Genomic DNA, 12,016 nt, shown 5'->3' on the forward strand with positions numbered 1-12,016 from the left:
GAATGAGATTTATATTAACATTTCATATTAACAGAGACTCACTGAGTCATTTCCACTCATTCTTCATATTATTTAAACAAAGTTGAGTTCTGAAGAATTCACATGAGTGGATTAAAGAGAAGAGTTAAGAAGTTTAAGCAGCTTTATTTGACCTTTGACCTTTGGTTTTCAAACCTGTGTTTGTCCTCATGCTTCATGCTGTGAATAATTCATAATAATGATAGAGTTGAATATATGATGTTGTTGTTGTAGAAATCATGTTTTATTTCTGTCTGCTGTTTAAATCATAAATCTGTGAGGAGATCAGTTATATTTGTAAATCATATTCCAGGTTAGGAACATTTAAGTGAAATGATTTGTCTTTGTCCATGTTTGTCTCTCAGTGTGAGACACATCACACACCAGCGTCCTCTACATTTACTCCAGTATTACATCAAATATTTAAAAAATAACAACAACTGGAGACAAAACTAATAAAACTGGTACAAGACAAAACTAGAACTGACTGAAAAAGTCACTAAAAATATTACTATTAGTTAAAAATACAGTCTGTTATTGATCATGTCTGTACTCACACAGCCCTCCTGCAGTTCCTCACAGCTGGAATCAGTCTCTGTTTTCCCTGGACTGATGTTCTGTAGTTGTTCAGGTTCAACTCATCCAGAACCTCCTCAGACATCTGCAGCATGTAGGCCAGAGCTGAGCACTGGATCTCAGAGAGTTCCTGTACTCTGTCCTTTGACTTCATGAACTCTTGGATCTCCTGATGCACTGATTGGTCGTTCATCTCTGTCAGACAGTGGAAGATGTTGATGCTTCTGTCAGGTGAGATGTTCTCTGTGTTCATCTTCTTCAGGTTCTTTGAGACTCTCTGGATGATTTCTGGACTGTTCTCAGTCTGACCCAGCAGACCTCTTAAGAGTCTCTGGTTGGACTTCAGACAGAGTCCATGAAGGAAGCGAACAAACAGGTCCAGGTGACCATTTTGACTTTGAAGGGATTTCTCCATGGCTGCTTTCAGGAACTCATCCAGAGATAAGTCACTGTAAGTAACGATTCCAAAAAATGAGGAGACCTTGTTTCTAAAATTAGGTTTTCTCGGGAAGTTCTTCAGTACCTCTGTCTTCCTGTTGGTGAAACAGTGGAACATGTAGACTGCAGCCAGAAACTCCTGAACGCTCAGATGAACAAAGCAGTAAACTGTTTTCTTGAAGATCACACTCTCTCTTCTGAAGATCTCTGTACAAACTCCTGAGTCAACCGAGGCCTCTGTCACACTAAGACCACACCGGTCCAGGTCTTCTTGGTAGAACATGATGTCTCCTTTCTGCAGATGTTCAAAGGCCAGCCTCCCCAGCTTCAGAAGAACGTCCCTGTCGGCCTCCATCAGCTCATGTGGACTCGTCTCACGTCCTTCCTCGTACTTGTTCTTCTTCCTCTTTGTCTGAACCAGCAGGAAGTGTGAGTACAGGTCTGTCATGGTCTTGGGCAGCTCTCCTCTCTGCTCTGTGGTCAACATGTGCTCCAGAACTCTAGCACTGATCCAGCAGAAGACTGGGATTTGACACATGATGTGGAGGCTCCTGGACGTCTTGATGTGTGAGATGATTCTTCTGGACAGATCTTCATCACTGGATCTCTTCCTGAAGTACTCGTCCTTCTGCTCCTCAGTGAAGCCTTGTACTTCTGTTACCCTGTCAACACATGTAGGAGGGATCTGATTGGCCGCTGCAGGTCGAGAAGTTATCCAGATGAGAGCTGAGGGAAGCAGATTCCCCTGGATGAGGTTGGTCAGCAGCACGTTGACTGATGACCTGTGTGTGACGTCAGAAACCAGCGTCCTGCTGTTGAAGTCCAGTGAGAGTCTGCTTTCATCCAGGCCGTCAAAGATGAACAAAGGTTTACAGACAGCGAGCTTCTCTGCTCTGACCTTCTCTAATGTTGGATAGAAAACATGGAGCAGAGTGAGAAGACTGTGCTGCTGATCTCTGATCAGGTTCAGCTCCCTGAACGAAAGCAGAATCAGCAGATTCACATCCTGGTTTTCCAAACCCTCGGCCCAGTCCAGAGTGAACTTCTGCACCGAGAAGGTTTTTCCAACACCAGCGACGCCGTTGGTCAGGACCACTCTGATGCGCCCCTGCTGGTCAGGTAAGGCTTTAAAGATGTGGCAGCACTTGATGGGAGTGTCCTGGACCATCTTCTTCTTGGAGGTGGTCTCCAGCTGCATCACCTCATGTTGAGTATTGACCTCTTCACTCTGTCCCTCTGTGATGTAGAGCTCAGTGAAGATCCTGTTCAGGAGGGTTCTACTTCCTCTTCCTTCAGTTCCTTCAGTCACATGTTCAAATCTCCTCCTCAGACTGATCTTATGTTCATCTAGAACCTTCTGCAGACCAACATCTGCTGAAAGACAAGAGACAAAGTCAAGACTGAAGAAAGAATCTGAGCAGCTGAGGATTATTTTCATCAGAGACAGAAAAACTAAAAAACCCTAAACGTCTTTCTGTGATATTGTTGCAATATGTTGTTAATGTTATATAATAACTTTATTCTGAAAGACTGAATCATTCTACAATGATTGTGAAGGAAAGTGTATCATCTGCATAGAAAACAACAACAACAATAGAAAAGCTGGAGAATGAGTGTAAACAATCCTCTGTTGAACCTGTAGGGGGCGTCACACGATATTTACGTCACATGATCTTTACGTCACTTGCTGTGATGAAGGAGCTTCAGTCAAACGTTGGCTTAGTTTTTCATTTTCTGTTGATTTATCATCATCTTAAATATTGATGCTGTTTGACAGAAGAGAACAAGTCCTGTTTTCAGGAGTGAAGACATCAGCAGACACATGTTTTGTCTTACTCTGTCTCTGTCTCTGTGTCTGTGGTCCTGGTCCTGGTCTGGGTCTCTGTCCACACTGGGGACAGCAGGAGTCTCCTGGTGGACCAGACTGGTCCCAGTATGAGGAGACTGGATCCTTCAGGACGTCCTGACACAGAGGACAGCTGGACGTCTGCTCGTCCACAGAAACAGCAAACTGGTCTCTGTGAAGACATTTCTGTATTAGTGACATGTCAGGGACAGGTGGACGTGTCTCTGTGAAGACATGTCTTTATTAGTGACATGTCAGGGACAGGTGGACGTGTCTCTGTGAAGACATTTCTGTATTAGTGACATGTCAGGGACAGGTGGACGTGTCTCTGTGAAGACATGTCTTTATTAGTGACATGTCAGGGACAGGTGGACGTGTCTCTGTGAAGACATTTCTGTATTAGTGACATGTTAGGAACAGGTGGACGTGTCTGTGAAGACATTTCTTTATTAGTGACATGTCAGGGACAGGTGGACGTGTCTCTGTGAAGACATTTCTGTATTAGTGACATGTCAGGGACAGGTGGACGTGTCTGTGAAGACATTTCTTTATTAGTGACATGTCAGGGACAGGTGGACGTGTCTCTGTGAAGACATTTCTGTATTAGTGACATGTCAGGGACAGGTGGACGTGTCTCTGTGAAGACATGTCTTTATTAGTGACATGTCAGGGACAGGTGGACGTGTCTCTGTGAAGACATGTCTTTATTAGTGACATGTCAGGGACAGGTGGACGTGTCTCTGTGAAGACATTTCTTTATTAGTGACATGTCAGGGACAGGTGGACGTGTCTCTGTGAGGACATGTCTTTATTAGTGACATGTCAGGGACAGGTGGACGTGTCTCTGTGAAGACATGTCTTTATTAGTGACATGTCAGGGACAGGTGGACGTGTCTCTGTGAAGACATTTCTTTATTAGTGACATGTCAGGGACAGGTGGACGTGTCTCTGTGAAGACATGTCTTTATTAGTGACATGTCAGGGACAGGTGGACGTGTCTCTGTGAAGACATTTCTTTATTAGTGACATGTCAGGGACAGGTGGACGTGTCTCTGTGAAGACATTTCTTTATTAGTGACATGTCAGGGACAGGTGGACGTGTCTCTGTGAAGACATCTCTTTATTAGTGACATGTCAGGGACAGGTGGACGTGTCTCTGTGAGGACATGTCTTTATTAGTGACATGTCAGGGACAGGTGGACGTGTCTCTGTGAAGACATGTCTTTATTAGTGACATGTCAGGGACAGGTGGACGTGTCTCTGTGAAGACATTTCTTTATTAGTGACATGTCAGGGACAGGTGGACGTGTCTCTGTGAAGACATGTCTTTATTAGTGACATGTCAGGGACAGGTGGACGTGTCTCTGTGAAGACATTTCTTTATTAGTGACATGTCAGGGACAGGTGGACGTGTCTCTGTGAAGACATGTCTTTATTAGTGACATGTCAGGGACAGGTGGACGTGTCTCTGTGAAGACATGTCTTTATTAGTGACATGTTAGGAACAGGTGGACGTGTCTGTGAAGACATGTCTTTATTAGTGACATGTTAGGAACAGGTGGACGTGTCTGTGAAGACATGTCTTTATTAGTGACATGTCAGGGACAGGTGGACGTGTCTCTGTGAAGACATGTCTTTATTAGTGACATGTCAGGGACAGGTGGACATGTGTGTGGCTGAGACAGTGATGAAAACCTCGTCCCTCAACTCTTTGTTTGTTGACCTTCATGAACTGAAGCAAATGTTGAGCTCAGTGACAACTGGAGACACGAGACAAACTTGTCCTCTGATGTGAGACATTCTGGGTTTATGTCCTTACAACTTTGTCTCACAGTGGTTCTGATGGACTGTGTGTGTGTGTGTGTGTGTGTTTTATGAATCTGATTCCTTCACAGGACAAAGTGTCTCTTACTTTGTGTTTGAGGCTCCAGGTTCATTACTGAAGTGCAGAGGTTCTCTCATAGACCGGTCACTCTTCAGAGACAGACCGCTGGGTCCTGGAGACTCTTCTCTCCGTCTCTGGTTCTGACGTCTGCAAACACAAACATCACATCCATCACTGATGATGTTCTTGGTAAAGCAGCCTCAGTGGTCAGTGTGACCTCCAGAGTCGACCTGAGCTGCTGCTTTAGCTCTGGTATGCTAATGTTAGCCAGGTTAGCTAGTGGACACGATGCTTTCAAGTTTGTTTAGTGAAGAAGAATCAAAGTCATGGACCTTCTGTCTGTGTCTGGGATTACGACCTGTTCAGTGCTGCCGTTTCCTACTGACATGAAGACACCTGAAGGCATCACTAGGCTGTTAGTTCCATGTCAGCAGGAAACGTTCAGGAAACATGAGCTCAATTCTTTCACAGTTCAAACGTCTGCTGTAGTTTCACACAAAGGTTTCAGATTTTCCCACTCAAAAAAAACAACAACTGCAGGATAAAATGCAGAAATGATTAAAAATAATATCTTTGTTTGTTTGTCTGTTTCCCAGAGTAATGACGCTGATATTTCCATAGAATTCCATAATTCATTTTTTTTATATTCCTATTTTATTGCGTAACATGAAGTGAACTGCACCCAGTTATGATCACAGTGATATGACAGAAGAACACACGCTCTCAGTAGATCATATAAAACAATGATTAACCTCTGTAAATGATTCATCTCATGTGCAATAACACATTTCTGATTTACACTGTAAAACAACATCTCATTTGAACTGAGTACATATTTTTCTGTGTGGTATATTCATAGATGTGAAATGCATGTTTATTATTTATTAGCTTTCAGCGCGACTGTGTTTGCTGCTCAAACACTGACGGCGATAAATCTCTTGTTCTACGATGATCACACACAACATGAACAGTTACAGGTTTGTAGCAGCTCTCTTACTTTGACTCTGAGGCTCCAGGTTCACGACTGAAGTTCAGAGGTTCATCTTTAGACCAGTTAGACTTCACAGACAGACAGCTGGGTCCTGGAGACTCTGCTGTGTCCTCACCACCACTCATCTTCACTGAGACACGGAGAGATTTGAACTCATGTTCAATCTGGAGTTAGAGACACAAACGTTTCTTTAATCCTGAATCTGAGAAAACTGACTCACTGACTCTATAACAGGAAATGATCATTATATATAAGCAAATATCATAATATATAACCAAATATCATCATATATAATCAAATATCATCATATATAACCAAATATCATCATATATAACCAAGTGAACACTAACCTCGTTCTTCTGCTGCGCAGTTAAAAAGTTAAAATGGAGTCTTTGAAAAGTCACAGAACACTTTCACTTTCACTGCCCCTCCCCTCTGTGTTTACAAGAAATCACGTGACCCTGTCAGAGAGAGAGAGAGAGAGAGAGATCGTTGTTTTGAATCATTTGATACGATTAAATATGGCGACACCTGCTGGCCAACCTTCAACATAGCATTTGCAGCATTTGTGTGGACCAACACAGGGCAAAGTGTCATGAAACGGTGCAACACAGTGATGTAAGTTTAACAATAAAGTGATTTTGTTTTTCCCTTTAAAGACATTTATAATATACACGTGTTATAATGGGAGTGTGCCCTCATAAAATACTATAAAATCTTATTTAAATACCGACCTCTCCAGCTTTTGTGGAAAATTGCTTTAGTTTTCATTTCATCTCCCTCTCAGTCCTCTGATAACAAGTCCTTTAAAGAGAAGACACAGTTAGAAAGTAAGTATATTTTGTGTTTACGTCGTCCACTTAAAATCAGCGACACGCTAACATAATATAAATTAAATCATGCTCAAAAAAATAAAATAAAATTAGATTTTTTCTGAATTTAAGGTCAGAGCGAAGAGGTGGTGATTTCAATTTATATCTGTAACATATGCTTTACACTTTAACTGTAGAGCTGTAGCGATACACTTACGATACGATATATATCACGATATTCAGCTGACGATGTAATTCGATACTCTTACATCATTTTCTGAAAGATTTAAAGGGGACAAAGTGATTTTGGTGACATCTTGTGAGTGTTCCATTTACTTGGATTGAATTAATTGAACTGAAAACTAGCTTACAAGCCTGAATAGTAAACAAAATGCAGTTTAATTAACAATGGAGAGTTAAAAAGTGCATCAAGTGGCCTGTTCTGAACACTGAACACATGAAGCAGTCAGTCTAGACACCAGGTCAGTAAACATAGTACCATGGCTTTCCCCCAAAACAGCCAATAACAACAACTTTTTAAACATTTAACTTAAAATTAGTGCTGGGCCATGAACGGCGTTAACGCATGACTCGTTTCCATGACGACTGACAGGGAAAATACACGCGTTACGTCATGTTTACGCGACTCCCGATCGTTAAAAATGAGTCTCTAAAGTAACGCTAAACTTTGAAAAACAGAGTCACACATACTCAGTACACGGGTACGCTGGTTATTTCTGTTAGCGCTGCTCTTGTCGTTTGATAAACAGACCGCTCCAGTTCGACTGTAGGCTAACGGCTAACCTGTAGGCTAACAGCTAACCTGTAGGCTAACGGCTAACCTGTAGTCTAACGGCTAACCTGTAGGCTTACGGAGCTAACTGCTAAACGGTGGCTGGACTCCGGTGACACGGCACGGAAAAACGGTGTCACTTTCTTCTTTTTAAACCCGAGGTGCTCCCACCACACATCTGCTTTTAAGCACGAAAATGTTGGAATTATGTTTGCCGCCATTTTCTTGAATCTCCTCGCTCTCGCTGAGTAAACAGGAAGAGGGAGACGTCGGCGTGTGCGGAGAAGACAAAATGCTCTACAGCGACACTAGCGGCTGGCTGACCAAATCGCTCTTCCTGCAAGGACGTGCCAGGCGGAACACGGGGGATTTGAATGGGACTTAATGTGTCGATACTCGCGGCTGAATCGATATATAAATGTATATAAAATATATAAAAATCGATATATATCGCAGAATCGATAACATCGCTCAGCCCTGTTTAACTGACCGTTAAAACACTGTTAAACTGGAGTTTGTGTCACTCACTCTCTCACACCAAAGTCCATTGAGAAAATCGCTGTTTTTTTTGTTGTTGTTTGTTTTTGTTTACCTCACAGCTGCCTCACAGTTTAACCACTGCTGCCTCCATCACTCAGTTCAAAGTTGTTATTGTGGTGAATTCGGGGTGTTGGAAATCCTTTGTTCAGATTTCCCTCAGTGACTCAAAGTGACCACACGGGGCAGCAGAGGACCAGCAGCTCCTGGGTCCCTGTGAGCTAAAATCACTGATTTCCTCTGTGGGCTTTGGTGTGGGAGAGTGAGTGGTTTACTGATGGTAGTTCCCGGTCAGAAATTGGAGTTTCATCGTGAGATAAAGTAGCAAACACATTCTTGAGATGTTGTCGACTCAAACAGACATAGATGTTGTTACTTTAACAGGGCCGGCCCAAGGCATTAGTGAACTCAGCCGCTGCTTAGCGGCTTTCCTGGAAATCTCCGTTTCCCAAAAACCCTTGTCCACACCGCACCTCATAAAGTCACACGTCCATAACCCGGAACGGTCATTTAAATGTCACATTTTCAGTGAAACCGGAAACACTTTTTGTTGCTGTTAATTAACATTGCTCATGTACTCATATGCGATTTAAAAAAAAAGAAGATACATATGATTTTACTACCTTTCTCTCAAATTGTCCCACGTTTTGTTCTCGGCCCTGAACGCAGCTCTGACCCGGAAGTTGACGAGATCGCTTGTTGTCTTCGCGCAGCAACAAACACAGCACAGTTAGCCGTTAGCTGTGATTTACTCGCCACTTTGGACACAGACATACTTACAATATGGTGAGAGGAAACGACTGTTTTTTAAATAAACGTGTTCGTGTTTCCGCTGTGAGCGACGAGAACGTGCGGTTTTAAAGGAGGGATTTTAAAGACGATGCTAGTTAGCGTCGGGGCTAGCGCGATCGTGTTAGCCGGGCGTTGTCATGGTTCTCTCCCCGTGTGTGTGTGTGTGTGTGCTGTGACTCGTCTCTTGTTATTAAAAGTTGATTTTGTGTTTTTGAGACTCGGCCGATGTCAATGCTACTGCTAATGCTACTGCTAACTGTGGTTTCAGGCTGAAGTCGAGGACACACTGAAGCGGATCCAGAGTCAGAAAGGAGTTCAGGGGATCATCGTCGTCAACTCGGAGGGCAAGTCTGCTTCACACGGCCCCCCAATCGATTACATGCGCCCCCCCCCCCACTTATCAATATCATGTTATTATGAAAACATGGCCCACAACGTCACCGTCTTTTTAACAGCTGAGGCACAGCTGCCAGCGAGGTGATAGAATATAATATATGTTTGCTAGTAATGTTTTTATAACAATAATAATGAGACATTTGGGTCATAATTAGGAATGGCATTGGCCCGAAACGGCTCCTGGTACGAATTTTAATTACAGTTGTCCACACTATTATTTACGTAATTTAAAATAAATGTCAGTTTTTGATATTAATACATTAATTTTGCATCATAAATAGTATTATTAAGTATACGGTGGCGCAATATTGTGAACAGTTGTTGTATTTCCCACTTTTTGTTCTCTAGGCCGGCCCCCTCTTCACCACAATAGATGCACATTGGCCCCCAGGTCATTTGAGTTTGAGAGCCCTGCTTTAGACGATACCCTGCTCCAAAAACACCCGATTCAAATAAATGGTCAGCTTGTCATCGAGCTCTACAGAAGCCTGGTTTCAACTTTTGTAAAAAAAAAAAAAAAAAAAATTTAAGTTATATTTCAACTTTTGTCAATTTTCTTTACAAAAAACGCAGTGTTTCAACCTTTGTCCCATTTTGTTTCCCCCCAAAATGTAACGTTTCATCTGAATCAGGTGTGTTGGAGCATGGCAACATCTAAAACATGGCAGGGCAGTGTTCCCTGAGGACCAGGGTTGGGAAACAATGGATTGGCCACAGAGTGTCGTCACTGGAAGGGTCATGAGCGCGACGTCAAACCAAAGCGAACGATGTCGAACTGTTGATCAGTTAGACTTTAAAATCCTGAAAACGTGCGTTAATATGCAACATTCGTGGACCCGGCTCGCCTCTGCGCGGTTTACGTTGGCTTTCCACGACAAAAAAAATAAGTACCTACTCAACGTGGGCTAGCCCGGCCTCTGTTAGCCACCTAGCTTAGCTAGGGGCTGGGGCTGTCAGCGGAGTATAACCGTGTTTTATGGATTAAAATCATTAACAAGACAGACAGAATGTTGCAGTTGCGGTTAGTCAATGAACATATTAAACATTTTGCAGTCGAATACAACTCTGACCACGTTCAATAAACAACAATGATACGCAGTAATGGCACTAAATAAAACCACTTCACAGGTGACTAAAAACCCAATTTAGCACCTGGAATGTTGAGATGTTAGATCTGTATAGAGAACTTAACCCCCTTATAGCTACTACCGTCTTACACAAACATGACGGAATTCATCCTGACTTGTTAAGATGTCGCTGAGATACACACACACACACGCACGCATTTAAATTGAGGCCAAATCCGTCACGAGATTCATTTGACACGGAAACAAACCTGTCCCTCCGTCTCACCTCAGGAATCCCCATCAAGTCGACTCTGGACAACTCCAGCACGGTGCAGTACGCCGGACTCATCCACCAGCTGGTGACGAAGGCCAGGAGCACCGTGCGAGACCTGGACCCCCAGAACGACCTCACCTTCCTGCGGATCCGCTCCAAGAAGAACGAGATCATGATCGCTCCAGGTGAGGAACTGGACAGAGGGAAAAAAGACTCGCATCTTCAGACGAGGAACACTTTCACAGGGATCATACAGTTTTAGTGATTTATTTGTTTATGTTTTACTATTTGGTGTTTTAAAGTGTGGTTCTTAAGAACACGTCCACGTCTTGATCTTCACTGTGAGACAGACTTTTCCAACAGGAAACTGAAGTTTGTAAACCACTCACTCTCCCACACCAAAGCCCATAGAGAAAAACAGTGATTTTAGCTCACAGGGACACAGGAGCTGCTGGTCTACTGCTGCCTCGTGTGGTCACTTTGTGTCACTTAAACCAGTCAAAATAAAGTCACAAAATAAAGTATATGAACTCGGTGATGGAGGCAGCAGTGGATCTGTGTGCTGTGATGTAAAATGGCTGCTTTTCTCCATGGACTTTGGTTGGTCACATGGCCTGCTTATTTTAACGTGCGTTAAATTGTTTTCACAGATAAGGACTATTTCTTGATCGTCATCCAGAATCCGTCAGACTGAAATCAGAGGAGCTGCTGCTGCTGCTGCTGACGTCTTACTCCCTCTGTCCGTCTCTATCATTTCTGAGCAGCTACGCTTTTTTTTAACTCGCTGCGAAAGAAGTCGGGAGTTGAAGGTGGATTCAAAAGTGTCTGCGCCTGGCAACTAGCTGACGTCTTTCCCCCGTGATTTAGCATTCCCGACGCAGGGTCGATCACACACATATTCAGACACACATAAGTAAAGCAAACGCTTTTTTTTCTCCCCCCCATCTTAAGAAAAAAAAGAAAAAAAAAGATGGGTTATTTATTGTTTTGTTGGCAGAAGTATTTCAGTGGCGGACAAACGTCGACTTCCTGTTGGGTATTTGTAACAAATGATATTAAAAGAAAAACGATGAAATGATCTGGCGTCTCTCTGGTGTCGTCAATGTTCACAATTTTGAAATTTGAAGTGTGTGCAAACACGTCCACGCGATGCAAACAGATTATTGCGCTGCTGTTCGTTTACGCCGTAAGTCACGAGTCTCGGAGTGACGTCGCCCCCGCGTACGACAGAACCAACCCTGGCACACGTGCTATTAAAGCGCAAACAAGATTTCCTCTTTACTTGCTCGACTGTACGATCGTAGCCGGCCTCCCGCATCCGCTGTCGCATTTTTACGGAGGCGGCCATCTTGTTCCTGGACGACTCCAGCTTCTTCTTCTGGATCTCGTCCTCCGACCAGATACTGATCAGGCACTTGGTTTCGGAAGGTGCTCCACGTACATCGTCCTCCTTCACCCTCGCCATTGTTTTGTGGAACAAAAGTCCCGCGGTATATGCTAATTAGCGCGCGGTATATGCTAATTAGCGCGCGGTATATGCTAATTAGCGCGCGGTATATGCTAATTAGCGCGCGGTGTATGCAGATTAGCG

General features: G+C 43.4%; 2 protein-coding genes across 12 annotated transcripts in view; one reads left to right on the forward strand and one right to left on the reverse strand.

Annotated features, from left to right (window-relative positions):
* The window catches only part of LOC310942306 (NLR family CARD domain-containing protein 3-like), a 34,888-nt gene extending 27,500 nt beyond the window's left edge, over positions 1–7,388 (reverse strand). For 4 of the 11 annotated variants that reach the window (XM_083907675.1, XM_083907678.1, XM_083907674.1 and 1 more), the window contains exons 1-7: positions 7,278–7,387; positions 6,489–6,558; positions 6,105–6,215; positions 5,761–5,918; positions 4,791–4,910; positions 2,869–3,050; positions 576–2,406 (exon numbers count right to left, since the gene is read on the reverse strand). In XM_083907675.1, coding sequence (XP_083763801.1) covers positions 576–2,406; positions 2,869–3,050; positions 4,791–4,910; positions 5,761–5,879 — 2,252 coding nt within the window. In that variant the 5' untranslated portion in view covers positions 5,880–5,918; positions 6,105–6,215; positions 6,489–6,558; positions 7,278–7,387. Of the gene's footprint in view, positions 1–575; positions 2,407–2,868; positions 3,051–4,790; positions 4,911–5,760; positions 5,919–6,104; positions 6,216–6,488; positions 6,559–7,277 lie in introns of all 11 variants that reach the window. The other 7 variants (XM_083907677.1, XM_083907676.1, XM_083907679.1 and 4 more) reach the window with 4 other exon arrangements.
* A 1,185-nt stretch (positions 7,389–8,573) lies between these two features.
* dynlrb1 (dynein, light chain, roadblock-type 1) lies at positions 8,574–11,501 on the forward strand. The gene is made up of 4 exons (XM_083907707.1): positions 8,574–8,682; positions 8,957–9,032; positions 10,443–10,610; positions 11,076–11,501. Exons 1-4 carry the CDS (start codon positions 8,680–8,682, stop codon positions 11,117–11,119), a joined length of 291 nt encoding a protein of 96 aa, XP_083763833.1. The 5' UTR covers positions 8,574–8,679; the 3' UTR covers positions 11,120–11,501.
* The last annotated feature ends 515 nt before the right edge of the window (positions 11,502–12,016 follow it).

This window comes from Microchirus variegatus, assembly GCF_963457635.1.
Source record: "Microchirus variegatus genome assembly, chromosome: 21".
Taxonomy (NCBI): Eukaryota; Metazoa; Chordata; class Actinopteri; order Pleuronectiformes; family Soleidae; genus Microchirus; species Microchirus variegatus.